The sequence below is a fragment of the Empidonax traillii genome, unplaced genomic scaffold, assembly GCF_003031625.1.
Source record: "Empidonax traillii isolate 1590-97213 ecotype Southwest subspecies unplaced genomic scaffold, ASM303162v1 scaffold1688:size105227, whole genome shotgun sequence".
NCBI lineage: Eukaryota > Metazoa > Chordata > Aves > Passeriformes > Tyrannidae > Empidonax > Empidonax traillii.
The window spans coordinates 28,667-49,861 of record NW_020956881.1 but is presented as its reverse complement, the minus strand read 5'-3'; the positions used below and the strand labels follow the sequence as shown (position 1 = coordinate 49,861).

The window sequence follows — 21,195 nt, the reverse complement described above, 5'->3', positions numbered from 1 at the left end:
CATTAATCATAATTCCTCTGTTTTCCTGGGGTTTATAAATGCCCAGATTTTTGCAGGATGCCATAGAAACCTGGCAAATCACAGCAATACCGTTTCCTACTTTTAAACATAGCCATAACAAAAAAGAAATCATACATTTAGTCTGAGAGGGTATTTTAATCTGAAGAGAGGAGGAAAAGGAACTGACTTGTAAATCCAGGCACTAGAATCCCATAACAAAATATAAGTTTCTTAGCACTAGCCTGCAACTTAGTTCTTTACGTAACAGAATAAATATAAGTTAAAGTATTACTTCTCATATCCTCCAGTAATATCAGATATTTGATTGCAATTTTATTGAGGAGAAAGTAAGACTGTACTGAACAAGGAAACAGAAGAATGAAAAAAGGGTTAATCTGATCAAAGCTATGAAAACACCTCTATTTTGACTAGACAGAGGAGCACATAGTTCTCCTTGTAGGACAAAAGGTGCTTTTGCTTAGACAATGCAGCATTTATGATCGTGTCAGCAGTTAAATTCAGGTTTTTTCTTTTATTTTGATATCAACTAAGTTGACTGAGCAAAATTACATTCTCCTCGCACATCAAGATGAAAGCCTAGGTTTTCAGTCTACATAAATGTCCCTATTGCAAACCCCTGCCTAAAATGATGTTCCACTTTTAAACCACAAGTAACCCGCGCTAGCAATTCACAGCTGCTCTCCATGGCATGTTCTCGTGCTGCTTTCTGGTCAACACTTACTCTTCAGAATATCAGCACATTGCACCTCCAAAACAAATCCGTAAAGCCTTCTCATAGAACGCTTGAAGGAGAGTCTGAGGCAGAATTATCTACTGCAATTCATGCCTAAAACACAAAATCACTTACAAGTATACACAGCTAAGGAAACTCTTCTAATGAAACATCTGTCTACCTCTTGATGCAAACAGGTCATGGTATATACCATGCCTGTAAATCAAATTAACAAATTTAACAAACAGCAGTTGGCAGGAAATGCACAATACTCCTGCCCCTGGGCTGCTGTCCTGTAAAATAACACAGTGATTTATTAAATACATTTTAACCCACATGAGAGCAGCCATAACAGCCCTGCACAGGTTTAGTTCACTTTTTTCCAAGAGATTGTTTGCTATTTGGGTATAGAGTAAGTACTGTCCACAGAAGATGAATACAAAACTACGCAGTTACTAAGCTGGATACTTTATTAAAGGAACAGAAAATACACCCACCAAGAACTATTATTGAACAACCAGAGCGATCAGAGAACATCGACAGGGCAGGTTACAGTTGCTTGTTCTGTCTTCACCATTCCATTAAGTCACTAGTGCCTTGATTCACCAAGTTACTTAAGCATGTGTCTAATTTTACAAACATGAATAATCCCCTGAAGTCAAATGACTATTCACTCAATTAAAGTTAGACATATGCTTAGGTACCTTGATGAATTGAAGCCCGTAATTGCCTGCAGTTGTTCTCCCAATTTTGCTGCAAATAAAAAACCACTTTTTGCCAATGAAAATGTGATACTATAATGCTTTTATCACTGTAGAAATTAATTTTATGTAACATTTTTTTTCTTTCAAGTCTCTTTTTCCACCCATAGTTCTAGGTAAAGAGTTAATCAAAGTGGATACAATAAAGAAAATTTTGTTTTAAATGTAAAATAAATTTGAAGGTTTAGCTCCTCTTCCATTAATCCATAGAAAAAATCTGCTGAAGTATGAAGTATAAATCTCGGAAAAGACGTAGGAGACTAGCTATTGCAAGTAGTTGACGCTGAATTTATTGAGCAGACTCATAAACTGAAGGAGCACGATGATGAATGGAATGAATACAAAGAGAAGTTTCACGTTAGAAGAGTTTTCCAAGATAGGAAGCTCTGCAGTTCTTGCAAGAATTAGGGTCCTGGTCTTCCTGCAGCACCCTGGGAAAACTAATGGAAGATTTACAACAAATTTTGAGAGGTGGATGGAACTGTTACTTCTCACAAACTATCATCTTCCCCTTGTTTGAAAAAAAAAAAAAACCACATACTTGGCAATATCTGCTAAAAGTTGTTATTTTTTGATGCTTCCTAAAAAGTAGGATTAGAAAAGAATAAAAGGGAAGGGGAAGGAATACATAAAAAAAGAAATATCTCTATTTATAAACAGAATTAAATCCTTGTAAAGTATGTTCTTTAGATCTATTAAGACCTGTATAAACATGCTATTAAAAACACAGTAACTCTAAGCAATTTATAGCAGCACCACAATTCACAGCCTTCCTCCCTGAGCTAAGGCTAAGTCAGAAAACAGCTGCTGCTCTATGGCTATGGCTTAAATAATTTGCACAAGAACGATATAACTATCAGTGGCCAAAATGGGAGAACAAACCATGATTTTTTTTACCCCCTCTAAAAAGTCAGTATTCAAGAGTTTGCCAGTAACAGGGTTTGTTGGTAGAGCAATACCGCTGGTGATAAAGAACTGCATAGGTAAGTTTTAAAAAATGCCCACAAATAATAAATAAACAAAGTTAAACTGAGTAGAGCTTGAGGGATTCTGGAAATTTTTCTGGAGAACATCCTTAAATAACACCTATGCTAGACTCACACCTGTAAACTAAAAACACATAAGGCAATGCCAGCCTACAGATTTCTTCCCTCATCTGATATTTTTAAGAGAATTGTAAAGGCTTTTCAACTCTTCATAATAAATTATTTAGACAGATACTTTTTGCTTTCCTCCCTGCAAGTCCTAACATTTCCTTATACAAAGACAACACGAGTATAACCCAAATTTTCTCACGAGGCTTAAAAGCATGTAGAATATATGAAGAAAGTAACTAGTTCTACTTCTGGAATTATATCCAAGGGTTCTGAACAAAATTCTTGTTTGTATATAAACCATGAATCCTGCTTCCACCAAGAGTATCCACCAAAATAAGTATTGACTTTAAAAATAGTAGCTACAAAAATCACAGTACGGAGCATTTCAAAATTCACTGGAAAGAGAAAAAAAAAAAAAAGGTTAACCTGCCCATATATATGAAAATGCTTCCTTCAAACTGGTGTCTCAAAAATTCATGATCAGAAATTCAAGTCCCACTTCTGGATCCCACAGGAGAAACGTGAACATGCAAGAAAAGTTTTCAGGTATGTGTACTTATAAAATAAATACAACAGGAGAAAAAAAAAAAAAGGTGTGGCAGAGAACCATTTTGTAGTAGCTTAACCTGCTTACTGCTCCAAGATTACCTAGCAGAGGTAAATATGTTTGTTATTAATCTAACACAAGCATGACTTCACCAAGTGGACAATTCAAACTGTATTCAATGCTCCTGAGAATACCCTTCCACTGCAAGTCCCGATATGTGTAGCTACGTAACACACAAAGAACTTCTCGCTGCAACATACGCTCACTTAACAATTACCATTTTGGGTTAACATTCTTAAAATACCTTTTAGAATGATTACTGAATAAATCTCTTTGTTCCACCGGATTAAAAAAAAAATCTATAAAGAAATACCTATCATTTTATTGTTACTACATTAACTCACAGTTTACCCTTGAGAACCCAAAAAAAGGAAACTAACCTGATTTTCCACTTGAAACCATGTTCTCCGAGCAACTTTAGTGTTACAGTTTCTGCTAAGACTATCATTCCTTCCAATTCTCCCCTGAAGCTATGAATGTTCATGACCACAGTTTGTTGGAGTGATATACTGAACTTTAAACTTTTAAGAAATCCAAATGAAGTAAGCATGCACCTGCTCCTAGACTAAATTTTTCTCTGCTTTTGGTGAGGTTGTCGAGTCCTCTTGTTAAATAATAGCTTGAATCACATCCTGGCTTAAAAAAAAAAAAAAAAATAAAAAAATCCACAAATAGTTCCTTAAAAATCTTTGGCTTTTTATTTCAAAACTTTTATAACTGAACAGGGTTCAACTCCTGCAATAACTCTACAGATTGTTTCCACCCACACAGAAAAAGCCAGCCTACTTACTGCACAATTTATACTCAAAACGTGTAACACTGTTTTCCAACTGAAACAAAATCAATTGTGTGAAGTGTAGAGTTCATACTAACTCTAGAGAAAACAAAGTCCAATATGTCTTGTTCAAACGGTAAGTGAAATCAGAAAAGCTCACAAGAAGCATGAGGGGAAGTTCAACCCTCAACTGAACTGTTGTAAATGGGAAAAGTAAATTTAGGGCCTTGAGGGGGTGAGAGCAGAGAAGGATGTGAGGGTTCAAATCTTGCAGCGTTTTTACAATAGCTGTTTAGAATTCATTCATTTCCAGATGACAAAAGGCAGGTTTGCAGACAAGGCAAGAACATCTGAAGAAGAATAAAAAGATACCCCTACTAAAAATTTGTCACCTTTTAATTTTTAATTGTCCTCGTTACTGAAATTCAGAGAAACAGTAAGAACCCATAAAGGAAAAAATAAAGCATTTTAACCTTCCCCCCTCCATTAGATCATCCATGACCAGATAGAAAATCACCTTATTTGGAACACGTTTTTCTTTATTCTGAAATACTTTCATTAACATGTGAGTTCCAGAATCTACACCACTTCTGCTCACCCCCATGTCCACACAAACGGAGCCCCAAGGAAATAATTACTTTTCCTGTTTATGTAAAATAATTACGCGGGATTTCCTGAGAACATGATTTTCAAATTAGGGACAAACCAAAACTGAAGAGTCTCTGTTTCCTTTACCACAGGAAATGTAGTGGATTTGGTTTTAAACTCAATTTATATATCAATTAAAAACCTGGAAGTTCTTATCTGTGACTGAGTTGTGGCAACTTCTGAAAGTTGGGGAAAACAATGCTCTAACAAGTATTTAGCTGTTGAAAATACCTTTAAGAAATGTTAAATTTAATAGCTCTCTAGTGCATGTCTGGGATTTCTTTGTAATCTTCTTGAGCAATGTGTAATATATTGGCAAAATCCCAAACCCTCTCACTTAGTAGTAGTAGAGAAAAGGAAAGCCTATAAAGCGAATTTGTTGTCTCTCTTTTTTGTTAGTTTTAAAAACTTTAAACATAAAAGAAATCTTGCTTTACAGTAACTTCACCCTGTTGCTGCAGTCCAAAAATTTATTCCAGATTTGCATGTCCGTATGCATCTTTCCAAATCTGCCCTACCTGGCCTGAGCAATTACTGTGCATGTGCTGACCAGCTGGGAAGAAAGAGGGAGGGGGAAGGGGAAAGGGGAGAAACAACTGAGCTGTGCACTTGGAAAGCCAAGAGCTGAATTTCCTGGCTTACCCTGTGGCCCACCTCATGTCTTCAGTCAGGTGACCAAAAGAGGCAAATAAATTACACAGGAGCAGGCATGGGATGTCAAACAATAGATTAGAGCCACACAATATTCCAGTTTCCTTTTCCAACCACTGTAGTCTCAGTGTGCTCGAGCTTCATCCTAGCTTGGCAAATTTTTATGGTTGCTTAACAGACCTAATTTCCAAGAGAATTGAGTATGATGCTGCAGTCCATCTACTCCTTCCTTGTATTCCTAATTTCACTGGTATTCTAAATCTCACTGACAGATACACATATTAGGAAAAGAAAATCAAGAGAACTAGAATGATGAAAAATATATCCCTAACTTCTGAAAAATATAGTCTTAACTTCTAGAACTCAAATTATCACTTCCAGCATCCCTTGTTCTTTAATATCTTTTCCCAATTTTATTTTCTGTTGCTGGCTGATTTTCATAAAGTATGGACACAGAATTGAAAATAATTGTTACAGTACAAATGGCTGTTGAGCAGTAAAGCCTAGTCCAAGTGGCATGCAGATATTACTGCCTCTTATCCTTTTTCTGGCTACTTTTTTGAAGGGTATATCACTTACCTGGTATTTTAAATGTCCTATCATAAGCACTGGCAGTGCTTTAATTTCTGACTTGTTGTTTCCCAGCTATAGCAAATACTTAGCTCATCAGCTCAAAAAAGCAGCTGTCTGCAATATGGGTTCATCTATTCTCCTAGCCTTTTATACTTCAAATATTCTTTATAAAAATATTGTGCTAATCCCTCAACATTAAAAAGCAGCACTATATTAATTCACATGTGGCAAACACAGCATCGTCCCTGCCTGAGCTGAAACTGCCATCATACCATTACTCAATCACCAACTGCTGCCAGTTCCACTGCAGCCACTTTCCTAATGGCTCTGGAGACGTTCAGTCTGCGGTATTTCTAATTCTCGTTACAACTCTTTTACATATATGTTTTAAGACATTCTTGTAGCGCGACATCACAACAACTACAACGGATCTGAACAGCATTTTAAATATAGCGGATATTTGTCTCTTAATGGCCTTTCAGGCATGTCAAAAGTCTGCTTTATTCTCTAGAAGGCACGGGTGCAGAGCTTGGAAGCAACGTTATCAGAAAAGGTTTTGGGGTAGGGATGGCAAGGGGAGCATCTCTTGCTGGAACTACAGCAGATGGTACGGCGAATGATTACATGATGCCAAGCCACACACTCAACATCACTCAGATCTCCAAAAAATCGTAAGGCTGGCTTAAAAGCCACGAGGTGGTCTTAAAACAAAATCTATCGGCATCCTCTTTCAGTATTTTTGGAGCTCTGGGGAAGGAGCTGCCTTCCCTTCCAAATCCCGATGAGTTGATACATTACTGATGAGTCTGGTGAGTCTGACATACATTACCCAAAAAATACCATTTACATGCGGACATTAAAGTCTCACTAAATCACGAACAGGGTCTTGATTCCCTCAAGGAGCTGAAATCAAAAATGCAAACAACAAATAACTAAGTTTTTATTAAAATGGCGTGCAGATAAAGTCTAGCATGCTGCCAAGTCAGCTTGGGTAATTATGTGAAGAAGTCAGCTGTCTCCTGCCTTTTTCCACATTAGCATTTTTTGGAACTCATAATATGGGGGGGGGAAGGGAGGGGTGTAATCAGAAGACTGGTACATGAACACAGAAGGCATCGTTTCTTTATGAATGTCATTATTATTATTATTATGTCACTCATAATGCTCAGGACCTGGTATACTAATTTAATGCTAGACAAGGAGATAATTGGTATGTCTGTCAATATTTAATTATTGGAACGTCATTTACACAAAGTTTTATTTCCTAGTAAACTTGTGGTCTATCCACTGTTTCCTTGTGTAAATTCATCACATTATGGATTAGTATTTTACATAAAACCTGGAACTGGCACATTTCCCAAGATGGTATTCTTTTAACTTCTGTTTTCAGGTGAAATTCATAAGCCCTAACACAGAATTTAATCAAAAGGTCTCACATGTCCTTGAAGTCATATTTAACTTCCACTTTTAAAGGATTAAAATGGATTTGGATGATTAAGTCTTCTGAAGATGCCCAGCACAGTAATCAATGCCATCTGAAACTAACTCATGACCCTCTTGATTCCTATGAATATTCACAATCTCCACCAGCAGCCTATCTGCCTGCTGCGTACAGATGCACTGTGTTACTATTTTAGCTGCTTGCTATTTGCATTAAAAAATACCTACTGACTCTATCATGCACTACACAAACACATACTCAGTGAATTCATTAGCAAAGGTACAGTAGCACACCAACATGGCAATATTCAATGAAACCTGGGCTAGATTATGAAAATGCTGTGTTGAGAGCAAACTACTGAAAAAAAAAACATTTTCAAGTGTCATGATGTGCTAACATTCCTTCTAGAATTCTTGTAGAGTCTGAGGAAGCTGCACACTAGCAGCTTGGGGACAGAAGTGAGATGCTAGAGATTAGAAATGTGCAAACACAGTGACTGGATTAAAAAAAAAAATTAAAATAAATTGAAGCAAATTATATGTCAGCACTTACCTCCCAGAAGGATACACATCCCCCACCAAACAACCAGAGAAAGGTTAGCAGCCAATATTGACTTGCAAAGAACAAGTACATTTCCTTGGGTGTCTGTCATTGCACACCAGACTAGAAGGCAGCGCGGTACAGTTTCAATAAGGCCACATGAGAAAACAGATTACCAGCGGGTTGGATATCACCCAAAGGGGTTATGAACTATTTGTCAGTGTAAAAAAACACTATCAACTGTTCAGGGATCACTTCAATATTCTCATTAAAAAGGCAGATACTGAGAGAGGAAAGGATGTACATCAAAGATGCCACGAAAGGAACTGCAAGTACTGGACAGACTAGACAGAATTGAAAATCCTGGAAAGTTTGCAACTAATGGAAATGGTATCTGGAAGCAAGAGGGTAAAATTCAACAAGGAAAATCATCTGGGAGGTTCTACAACTAGGCATGAGTAATTCACTGACATGAATAATTCACATGCAAGAGAAAATGATCCAGAATTTACACGTTTCAATAACTGAACATGAATTGAAGGCTCCTTTGCAACAGTAAGGTAATATTAAAGTGGCATTTTAGATCATCAGTAGAACACACAAGATTCACAAAATACTCTTTCTGTATGCTTTTCTTAATGTCTGATCTGTCTTTAGCTAGCTTATTGCCTTGTGTGCCATGGAGATAATGAATAGTGAAGCACTAAAATGAACTGATGGGGTTGTGGAATCCCAGAACAAGTCAGGTAAATATCTGCATAGAGCAATATTGTTAAAGATGATCTTGCATGGAAAAAAGACAGCCCCATCCAAGACTGTTTATCTATGATTATTCTCTGCTTGCAACATTGAAACTAGCTCACATACACTTGGAAGTTACACTGTTCAATGCCAGGCAGTCACACCAGGAATAATGTCTTTTGAACAGCTAAGGAACAGCTTACTGTTTAAATTAGGACCAAAGACGAGAAAAATAGAAGGAGCAGGTCAGTCAGCTCTTTTACAGATGAAGGAGGGGCACACAAAAGTGGCCTACTCAAATCACAACAGCAGGAATCAAATCTCAAAACATAGATAGAAATGTGATAGAAGACATAGCAGTAGAAATTCCAGAAGTATCTACTACTGTTATCTTCTGCAGTCTGGAACTGCTGATTTCAAGAAACTGCTCTGCCTTGTATTAAAAATGGACTGGGAGAATTCACTCAAAAGGCAGCATCACATTAAATGAGGTTGCAACAGGCACCCAAATCAGAAATAACAGCTATTTTGCAATCAAATGTAGAACTACATTTCTGAGTTGCAGTCCAATCTCTTGACTACATATAATTTATGTTATCTTCTTTAATCTGACAAAGGCTTATATGATGCATGTTTGAAGAAGCTTGCACAAGATGCACAGGAACCAATACAAAAACCAGAGGCATTCTGGTACTTTCAGCACTTGGTGCTCAAAAAAAGAAACTGTTTAACTGTTTTCTCCTCATCATCATTACTCAGAACTGTTAAATGGAAGGAAATACATTACTTAAGTATTTCTGAGAAGTTTGAAAAGGTGACAGTGAAAAGATAGAATAATTATGCATGAGTGCTAAGAGGTATCACTATTAACATTCTATTAAACGGCCTACCTGGTCAGACTTTTAATACATACATATATATTATTCCTGCCCAAGACCTTCCACCTCACTCATAGATTAAATGCATCAGTAAACACTGTAGGTATTAAACAAAACTCAGATTATTTCACGATTCTGACAGTCATGTGATGGTCATTTTTGCTTCTCACTTATCCTCCAACTTTGACAAAGTGGTGAATGTCAATTGGGTATGCAAAAATGGGCAACATCAGGTAAACCAAGTCAAATCATACAATTACTTCAAAACACTTACTCTTATATTTAAAATTCTCAAAACAAAATACTGCAAGCTTGTGTACAAAAGAGGAAGACATTATTTGTGGGTTTGTGTAAGCACCGAAATAAGACTCAGGGTCCATTGTTCTAAGCCTCAAGCTAAATTAGAATGCAGCCTCTGCCCCAATGAGCTAAGTTAATAACTTGTGTGTACTACAAAAGGCTTTGTTGCATTGTTACCAACACTGATTCATGGTCAAAACTCTCCACACACTACCATAACCACATATGCCAAGGATAAATTTGACAAAGTCAAAAACTTCTCTGTAATTAGAAGAGACATTATCATAAACACTAACATTGGTATTCAGAATATTTTATATTCCTTGTCTTTATATTAGGATTTAACCATTACATAGATTCAGCTAATGTTTCCCTACTTGAAGTCACATCAGATTTCTATTTGTTTATTATTATGGCCATTCCACATGAAGCTCAACTATTATTAACTGACAGCATATAAACTGGACAGCAAATTAAAGGATAACCTTGTGATTGCTTTTTTATTTTTATCTAGCAAAGAATAGCCTTTCTACTAAGAAGATTTAACTTCTACTCTTTACCCTGGTAGCTTTCTAAAAAAAAGGAATATGGAAAATGTAAAATAAAAAATATGAAACACAAGTTGGGTCTTACAAGACTACTTTTTTGTAATCTCAAGCTTCATCTACCTAGAAACACCCAGGAAGAGACAGATGACTAATGATGTAAAACTAAAGTGCCAAAGTTTGAAAAGTTCATCAAACCCACATGTTGACATCCTCATTCAAAATCTGAGTACCCTAAACTTGCTGTAGCTGAGATAAACCAAGTCAGGAATTACTAGTCAGGTAATTGTTTTGGCTGCTGCCACCTCAGATTCAGAGGTCACCTCTGCAGGATTCACGGGATTCCGAGTCATCGGAGTAACTGATGACCAAGAACTACCGTGTAAAATGATCCACGGTGAAACAAAGCAAAAGTCGTGGAACACAGACAAAGGAAGCCCAAGAACCTTTTGATAGTAAATCAAACTGAAGCTGCAGTTGGTAGGTAATCACCTGTAGTTTAGGCACAGAGCTACATGCTGTTCTCATACTCTGGCAACCTGAGGAGAAGGAGAGACAGCAACGTGATACTGTTCAAAAACTAAAGCAAGCTATACTCAGGTGCCTTAAAAGCTTATATAAGATCTTCATATTACTCAGGAACGTGAAGAACTCACCTGAGACACCTGCCAGATCTGGACACAATACGACAAAAGGTAGTCAAAATGGAAATCATGTCAGAGACAAAAACAAAAAAAATACAAGCGGTTTAAAAAATACAACGTTGGTGGATACACGAATGAACTGGCTTCACACAATCCAGGAATGAGAACACTCTAGATGAGCTATACATATGTTTTATATATGTAAAAGCTTGCTAGACACAATATGGCAATCAACTGCCATAAGACATCGCTAACTATATAGCCAAAAACTTTTCCCTAAATCCAGGTTTTATCTTTGCAAACGGTATTACTTCTTTTATTCCTCTCAGTGGGCATGGAAAGCTACCTAAACAAGACTGTAGCAAGTATTGCAAAACTCCTGGTAAAAATAAATCGGAAAAAAACACCTGTCAAAACTATCCTAGATCTAGGTGAACAAAGGTGAGGGTGTAGACTGGATAAAACTGGTTGAGATTCCCTTGGGGATACAGATGTAAGATCAATTTCTCTAGCTGAATTTGTGTTAGAAAAGTAAATTACAGCAAGTAGTGTGTTTTAGGTGATGGTCAGGAAGTATGGTTTTGTCAAAACAGAGAACTACTTTTAAAAAATTTATGTGTCACCTTCACCCTTATCCTTCTCAATAAAACTGGATTCAAGTCTCGTAGAGAAATTCCTACTTATTAAAAACTATGGAAATCAAAACAATTTTGGTAATAATAGGGGTTTGATAACATACAAAGCCTTAGAATACAATTTTTCAGTCTTTTTACCACCAAATTTTATAGTCAGAGTATTTATAAAAGTACCTGTTTTAGAGTCATGTAACATCTGAATGTAGCAAAGAGCATGAGAAACAACATTAAAAAGCACTGCATATTTAAAAAGCTTATTTTCATCAGGAGATTTAGCATTTCAAACTACAGTATTTTAGGAAGACAACAGGACTGAGACTTCTTAAGTGCGTAAATCACTTTTGAAAACAGAACCGAAGCTCTCTCGCTACTCTTCCCAACAAATTCCCAGGAGCAGCAGTGTACTGGAGCACCACAGTCATGATTCCAGGGGAGCTAACCTTACTGTAGCAGTAATGCAATATTTTTAGAGTAAACAATATAACCTATGACAAATTTATTAGCACACATCAGTACTTGGAAATCAACTTAATGATCAAAGTTGCATGACATATAAGCTCACTGTGAAAAGAAGGGGTCATCCTGCAAAGTGGCAATTCAGTCCTACTCTAAATCTTTATGAAGTAGTACTTAATACCAAACATATCCAGAGATACCAAACAAGCTTCACACACTTCAGTCACAGACTGACCTGTGCTGTGAACAAACTCACAGAATAACATAAGCTCTCACATCAAAGAAATGAGAATAGATGTGATTTATACAGCAACTCCGTTCATTAAACTGGCTCTGGATAGCTCTGCTTCAGAGTTTCATGGAGATAAATCAGAGACTTCAAACAGATGCATTAAATGTGAGCAGAAATGCAATTCTGATGATGCAAGAAGGAAGAATGTTGTGATGAGATGTGGGGAACAAGCATTTTTTTTAGGGAAGTAAATGCTATGTGAAAGTAAGTAGTTTACATTCTTGAGGGCAATATGCAAAACAGTGGAACAGCTTTGAACAGCCTTATGTTTCTGGTGGCAGATGGTTCCCTTTTGGCTGAACGGTGCTAAAGGTTCCTAATCAGGTCTACAAGTATAGTGAACCTTCACATTGCTGAAAGAGAAGCATCACTCCATTAAAAGCAAGTTCATAAGCAAGTGTTAATCCCCATGCAATGTAGCATTTATCATTTTTCATGCAAGTGCTCATTCCAAGAGGATTATCACTTCCCCATCCTGCCCTCTGGCTGACTACACAGGGCAGAGAAACTCTTTATTCCATATGGAAGGGGAAGGGGAGGTTGGAGGAAGCTGTGATCTCCAGCTTCCAGTTTCACTATAGCTGCTCCAAGCTGAAAGTGGGAAAGAGCACAGGCCAACGTTGCAGCAGTTGCTCTTCCATGGGAGTATGGATATGGCTTCCCAGAAGCTGTCTAGCAGTTACTAACATATGTCATACTACAAAGACGGGTGGAGAGAGACAGGGGGGGTGAAAGAACTCTTTGCTAATACCCATCAGTACAGACCCTACCAGCACATTCAACTCAATGGTCAGACACACTTTTGACTTGTCCACATACATGGTATTTTATTTAAGCTAAATTAAAGTGATTCTATTTGAAATTCCTCAGATATTAATAAAGTACTGTAAGCACAGTTTTATAGCTAAGATATAAGTATATAAATGCACTTGTGTGAATTTATGAAATTTGAGTTCCCTTTCCTAATTAGATATGCACTTTTTAAAGAATTGCCCTTTAAGGCATAAAGATCCTAGAAAAGAACATATCTTGTGTAGAAATATATTAATGACATGGTATTTTTGTTTTCCTTTGGGGCATGATGGACTTACCTTTAAACTCACGTCTCTCCTTGCAGAACAGACTACAAACAGCTAACCCGGGTGCTCTTATATAACACATCTACTCATGCAACAATGAATGTCACTGAAGGCAAAACCAGGTAAAGATAGGAGTTCTAGACTAAGTGATGTGTCAAACCCATCACAGAGACAACTGGAATATTATTTTGTAACATGCCATACATACATAAAGTGAAAAGCACTGCATATACAAAAGCAGCTCATAATGCCGATAATTTGTATCCACCATCCTACGTAGCTCCTCAGAAATAAATGCTGTAACAAAAATTAGATTACATGAATGACATCTAGTGGACACACACTTCTATAACAATTGACTTTTTCCAACCAAAACTGTCACAAGTTTCACACAGTAAAAGAAAGCACCTATTCAGGATGATTATATCAGGAGTCATTGAATGATATTGCTGCAAACAGTATCTGAATTCGGAATTCTCTTTCAGATTGTTTAAATATGCTTCAGCTTAAGAGTGGCTGCACTGTACAGTAAAACAATGACTATGAAACATATGTCCAAAAAAGGAAAAGCAAAGTTTATTCTTCTGCCTTGGATCTACTAAGAAGGTCAGAAAAAAAGCATTGATCTTGTTGCAGATAATATCTTCTCTACAATCTACTTTCATCACTTTCCAAGCAGTTTTTTCCAAGCATTTGAAGAGCACTGTATTGATCAGGGCTCTGTTACACTGCTCGTCCTAAGAACGAAAGAATTAAAAAATATCTTGCAGGTACTGCTTAAAATAAAAAGGTACAGGAGGATTTCCTTCAGGAAAAAAAATCTTATCAGGTTTTCAACTGAAAATGCATTTCATTTCCATCTAAAAAGTTTCAGTGTACAGGTGACAGCTACCTGTTCTATCTGCATGCAAGGTCAATTTCTTTAAAGTGTTGTCTTTGTGAGAATTTATATTTACACGACTGAATTTATACGTACATCTCACATCATACACTAAGCCCATCTCCAAAACTGCCCAAGGCAAACCTACTGAATCAGTTTCCAGACAGTCCAGGAGAGAGTCTTGACAAGTCACTGAAGCATGATCACCACAAAACTATCAGCAAATGCTGTCAGGTTTGAATAACTAGAATTCATTACTCTTAAATGGGCAGCTTTCTACACAGATTACCACAGATGAATACTATACTCTTCAGTTACTAAAATGGCAAGGAAACAGAATCCATACTCCAGCACTTCTCACCAAGCAGAGTGCCGACTACAGTAATCCCAGGAAGACCAAAATGGTTGTGCAGTCAGTAGTTAATCCAGTCATACCACAGTAGGACACTTCTAAAAAAATTTAGTAAGGAAATCTACACAGAAAAACTTGTCCAAAAGAAAGAAAGAAAAAAAAAAAAGTCCTGCAGATGATATTGTTTTCTTGTTTCATAGAATCCAGGATAACATGTGCTTTTCTGACTTCACTCTTTCTTGATCTATGAATACATTTAATTTTCACATCAAGTGGGATATACCACTGATGCTTCACTGCTCAGAAGAAAAGTATAGGACAATGGGCCCTCGAGGCAGTCTAAATAGTCCTGGTGAGTACTATGTAGATAAAATTCCGAGAGAAGAGTCATTTTGCATTGCCTTAATTTAAAATTCCCCTCCCCCAAAAAAAAAAAAAAATTCTGTATTTTACTTCTTTCCTGTGCAGAGGTTCCATCTTCTCCTAGACTGGGTTAGTACAGAGCAAAAAGATTTTCTTCCATTTTGGATTTATTTAAGGAGAGTTTTCACAAACAAACAAACAAACAAACAAACAAACAAACAACCTTGGCAAATAATCCAAGTTCTATTCTTTGTTGCTTTTGATTCCAAGACTCACTAGCTGCAGAAGTGTCCAATAAAATCACATAAGGACAGACAAGAAAATGACTACACATCCCCATTCTTGTGTGGAATAAGCAGTTTGGAATTTCTAAATGATTGACATTATTCTGCTGTCCTCTTGACTGAAAAAAAAAAAAAAAAAAAAAAAAAAAAAAAAAAAAAAAAAAAAAAAAAAAAAAAAAAAAAAAAAAAAAAAAAAAAAAAAAAAAAAAAAAAAAAAAAAAAAAAAAAAAAAAAAAGGAGATTAAAAGTTCTGAGAGATTCTCCAGAGCTGAGTTAGAAAAATTGGTGCACACTGTGCCTTCGTGTGAAAAGAATCTCTGCCAGATGAATCAGGTAACTAATAACTTATTGCATTTCTCTGTTCCTGTGATGAGGCACAAATGGCATAAATGGGATTTTCTTTGTAAGACTCCTGAACAGTATGAAATTCCATGACCAAAAAGTATGAGATGCATATGATAAAAATAATGCAAAGATATTTGTATCTTTGACTATCTTCATCTTCCTAATACATCATACCTTTCACTTCCTTGTGAGCTTATACTTTGGTTTTCATAACACACTTTAATGCATTTGAAACTGAGACAGTTTCCTCATATGAAGCAAATTTTATGCCTAGCACAAAAGAAAGTTGATGCTTAAAGAATCTAAGTCATGCTCTAATACAAAAAAACACTAATGTTAGGTCTGATGAGTTATGACAATCCATAGGTCAGTCAACAGAAAAGGTAAGTGCTTAAAATAATAATTTCTTGATTGTCTTGTGTTTTCAACTGAAAGCAGAAAATACGACTGTCTAGATCTGGTGCTTGGTATGGGCAAGAGAGCTACTGTTGCTAAACAAGGTGTCTCACTACAGAAATTAGTTTTGAAAACTTTTACTAATTCCATCTAAGATACAGCCCAGAACTCAAGGTTTGTGTTTAAACACTTGAAACCAAGCAAACTGGGATCCGATCACACACAAAAACACCAGAGTGACCTATTCAAACAACACTGCTCTGATTAAACAGCAGATAATCTCCGAGTAGATGATTTCTCATAAAGCTTTCAGGACTCAAAAAAAAAAAATATTTCTGATTTTGATAAGAATCTAGAGTACTTCATCTTTGTGGCACGTTGCAAAGTTCCCCTCTATGGAATATCTACGGCAATCCTTTGCAGGCAGCTTTACTGGAACCCTGGAAGACATTGCACACCCAAAAGCAGTTCAAATCCTTTCTTTTGGGTTCTGAAGAGGAACAAACACAACTGAAAACTCTAGCATTTCAGATGATCATGCCACAAAGACAGTGCATTATCAGCAAACGAGGAAAAAATCTTTAAAGAGTCTGAAAGTCCTTGCACACCAAACTTAACCCAGGCCAGGGCAGAAATAGATTTTGTTATGCATTGTATTAGTTTCAGGAAGGAAAAAAGCCATCTGCACATTAATGCTCAATTTTTATGTTTTTAAATACAAGGAAAAGTACTAAAGGTCAATCTAGAGAACACATTCAGGAACAAATTATGCTGCTAGTTTTTCAGTCAAGAAGCAATAGGGAAATTCAGTGAAATAAAAGAGATTTAGTCAAAGGTATATTTGACCTTGTAAATTGAAAAAAAAAAAAAAAGACCTTTGCAAAGATATTTGGAACAAAATTATTCAAGTAAAGCTAGCTTAATGAAAGAAGAAGCTACATTCAGTATACACTACTTAATGTGTTCAGTAGAGTAATTAGGAAAAAAGTACTATTCATGTACATATTTACAGTGCTTTTAATATTTTTTTATTATTTTGGTCAGAACTCTAGTGTGGCTCTGATAAAGACATCTGTCACACTGAAAGATGATGTTAAGTTGTTTTGATTTTTCCTTTTTAATATCTATAGGAGGACCTCATGTTTGCCCGATATTTCATGATTTAACAAAATTGGACACTTTTTAGAAGGATTGCAGGCTCTGTATCACTTCATAATTTATTACTTGTATAAAACCTCAAAATACAGCAAAGGAATAGAAAATAAAGTTAAGGACATTAGGAAAAACAAAACAAAACCAATAAACAACCAACAACAAAACTCCCCAGCAGTTTGCTACCAGCTGCTTGTTCTGAAATACATAGAAATATACATAAAATTTTCTGAAATGTGTTTTTTATTATTTGAATAAGCTGTAATTCACTTGAATGAAATATCTTGAAAAAAAAATTGTAACAAATTAGCACTGTGATAGTCACAGTGTTTAGTAAGCAACAGACTATATTCAATAACTAGGATGAGGAATGAAAGTCAGGTTCTGTTCTAAACCTTATTACAAATGAGCTACAGCAGATACTATAAAAGTAGTAAAATAGCAACAGTGAGGATTAATTCAAGTTTGTCAAGAGCTTTGGAATCTAAGTATAGCTTATGTTAGTAAAGGAATAAAAAACCACTAGAAACTATAATACTCTTACGGTCACAGTCAGAATTACAACCATGCTAGCTGATGGAATGTTAACAGACAAGCCATAAACACACACACACACAACTCCACCCATAGTAAATTCACCCAAAGTACTGGTTTATGAACAAAAAAATTCGGATAAAAATGGTTTATAATACTCAGATAATGTTTCTAATATCTACTATAGAAACAGCATACAGAAAAACAGGAACCATAGTTTAGATGGGATATTTAAAAAAAAAAAAAGTTATTTACATAATGACTAATCAAGATTAAATCAGAAGACATCTAAACCAATCTCCTCAAATTTTTTATACCTCGAGAACTTTCTGTGAAAAAAAAAAAAAAAAAAAAGATACTCAATGAATGTAATAATGACTGTGGAAAAACAAAGGCCAAAAGGACATAAAAGAATGCAAGTTTCAGTTATTCAGCCACATACAGTATGGTGAAGATAAAATGTTTTGTTTAGTCAGGTTTTGGGGTTTGCTTACACAACCTTCGGACACTTCAGATCCGTTTTATACTTTCAACATCCCAAAGTTCCAAAAGGTTTGCACCGAAAGGTCGCATCACAAAAACACAGCAGAATGCAACTGCTTGTGTAATGGATGCTTGGTTACACTGGGTCATGCAGAGCTGGTTCTAGAAAACACGGCCATGCTGCCACATCGTGCCGGGAAGACAATATATTGAATTTCCCTCACTTTCTCTAAAAAGGAAGGAGATAGTAAAGAAACTCAGCAGTGCAGTTCTCACGGACAAATGCTGGAAACTGCCCCTCTCAGGACTTAAAGGTCTCTGGCCAGAAACTGAGAAATGCAGGCTCTGCCTACCTAGTTGCAAAAATGACAACAATTTAAAAAAATAAAAAAAAAATTAAAGAAAAACCAGATTTTTCAAATTTAAATATATGCCCAAGTCTCCATAAGTTAGCATGGTCTCCATCAGGAACAAAAAATGAACAGCTAGAAAAGAACAAAGTTTTTGTTTACTGGAAGAATTTCCTGTACTGCACAAAAGTAGGATAAAACTTGAAGAGAGCTTTTTTTTTTCCTGTGCTTGTTTATATGATAAAGGTCATGTTATTTTAAGGAATTTCAACCCTTCATCAGATGTAGCAGAGTATGAATCCTTCTGAAGAGATCTGACGTCTGGTTAATTCCTTTTGTCAACCTGTTGTCTCACTGAGGCAGTGATTTGTAGCAAAATCAATAGCAAATGACAAATACGTAGAACTGACAGATTATCTTGGTGATTCAGACTGCTCTTTAAGACCCACAAGATAAAACCCGGTAGTCTCACAAAATTCAGAAGGAAAATATTTCAGAAGTTTATAACTGGTATGAAAGTCAGGCAGCCCTTAAAAAAACAAGGGTTCTGTATCAGGTGAAAACCAATCAAGCCATCACGCTAGCTTTAAAGTCATCCAGTTTCAGCAAACACCTTTGATCTATTTCAGTGTTCTGTTACTAATCTACTGCTGATGAAGAAATATACAAAATACAGAAATGACAATGAACAACAGAACCTTGTCGTACCTAGACACAGACACATTACAGACTACACTAGGTCATGGGAAAAGTCAGTTCTCAAACTCATAATACACAAAATAATGAATTCCAAGAGAAAAAAAAAAAGGAAAAAACCCTAATGCTTTCTGCTTACCTGATATGGAACAATACTCCCATGAGCAGTACCCCAGCGTTTTGCTTCAATTTTGCAGTTAAGGTAATTAGCTGCTACGTGAGTGAGACATGCAACCTGGAAATGGAGAAAAAGTATAGTATTCAGGAAAGCTGAAACTTCATCGACAACTTCTCTGACATTATTGTCTATTTCCATGTGCTTTAGATACATAATTTAAAATATTTATGTCACAAAAGTATCCTTTAGATATTATATATTATGTACACCTATTCAGGCTACAACTATATCATGGAAGTGCTTGTCTGAATACAACTCAATAAACTCAAAAATTAGTCCATTCCCTATAACACTGGTAATGCTAGACACATATAGCATTAAACTACCCTAAGTATTTGACTACCAAAATTACCCTAAATATTTTGCAGAATGGTCAACTGTAGTAAAATAAAAATCAGTGCCTTATCCATAGTCTAGTGGGAAGTATGATGGATCTGTGGGACAGAACTCACCACTTCCTGAGAACCTCAATCCCATGCTTAAATCAAAAGGCTTTTTCTCACCTACAAGATTATCTTTTTGTTTTCTCCTATGCTTCTCATTTTACATGTCCAAGCTATGGAAAATACTTCTGAATTCTTCAGCTCCCCACATGTTCTGCAATAATTATTAAGTGGTAGCCCTTAATAAGTCATCTGTCATTAGAAGAAAAGGAAAGATTTATCAAGTTATTAGTCAGCCAGACAAAACTAGAAAAATATTAACTTTAGGGGAAATATGGCATTCTAATTCAGTAACCAGAATTTGAGGGGTTTAATATATATCTTGTAAGCATGACTATATTTTAGGAAAAAAAAGTGAACATTCATGTAATGCAGGAATGCATGAAAATCAGTGATTCTGTTATAATCAGTGGCAGATTCTTTATTCTTAATTCTTTGAGAGAATACAGTGTGCAACTATATCTGAAGTCAAGTAACACAATAAAGCATTAATTACCTTCCATTGTTATCACTAACTCACCAGACACAATATACTTGTTTTATTCTGTAACTAGTAACTTTATACTGTTAACCAGTAAATGCAAGTGCTTGTCTAAACAGTAGGTCATGTGACCATTTTTTCCAAAAATATTATTTTCGCCATATTTTTCCCCTAGATGGGAGAAATTTGCTATGATGATCAAAGCATTTACACTATTTTGTGCCTACTAGTCAGTCTAATCTACAACAAAACATGTAGTAATTTCTTCAGAGTCCACCGTTCATATTCCAATAAGCGAATTATATCAGAATTTCTAAAAAAAAGAATGCCATTTCATTTTCTTCTTCTTTCTCCATATATTCTAACAAGGCAACTTGAATGTGTCACTCACATTTAAAGCATACATTTAACTGTAGATCACGGATGCAGTGATTCTGTACAGCAGAAAACGCAGGAAAATACAGAGCAAATAAGAGCTTCCTGCAGACAAAAGTTATATTCATATATACTAACTACAAATAAAATTCCTTATTTTATGAGAAATGTTGAAAAGCACTTTGTAGCTGAATTTCACTGCAGCTTATCATAGCCCATTGTCACTTTATTCAGCTAAAATGTTGAGCAATATCTAATCTCTCTTTTGGTCCCCAGGAAAATCTCAGCACTTAAGGAAATGGATCTGAGAGTACGTAGAAAGAACCTTTTCCTCTGGTTTGCAATAGAGATTTCCTCAGCAACACAGAATGAAACACAGTGTGGTTATAGAGAGGATTCAGTGAGTCACAAGACTGTGTCATTTATTAATAACAAATAGCCTTGACCCGTCGTTCCTGTCATATCTCAATATGGTGTCTGTCGTGGT

The 21,195-nt window shown here is 35.9% G+C and overlaps 1 protein-coding gene across 1 annotated transcript in view; it reads right to left on the bottom strand.

The window, feature by feature from the left end:
• LOC114070793 (succinate--hydroxymethylglutarate CoA-transferase-like) overlaps positions 1-21,195 on the bottom strand; it is a gene marked incomplete at its 3' end in the record, with an annotated part of 81,085 nt that overhangs the window by 43,000 nt on the left and 16,890 nt on the right. Inside the window, exon 2 of the mRNA XM_027908380.1 lies at positions 19,371-19,466. Coding sequence (XP_027764181.1) covers positions 19,371-19,466 — 96 coding nt within the window. The remainder of the gene's footprint in view (positions 1-19,370; positions 19,467-21,195) is intronic.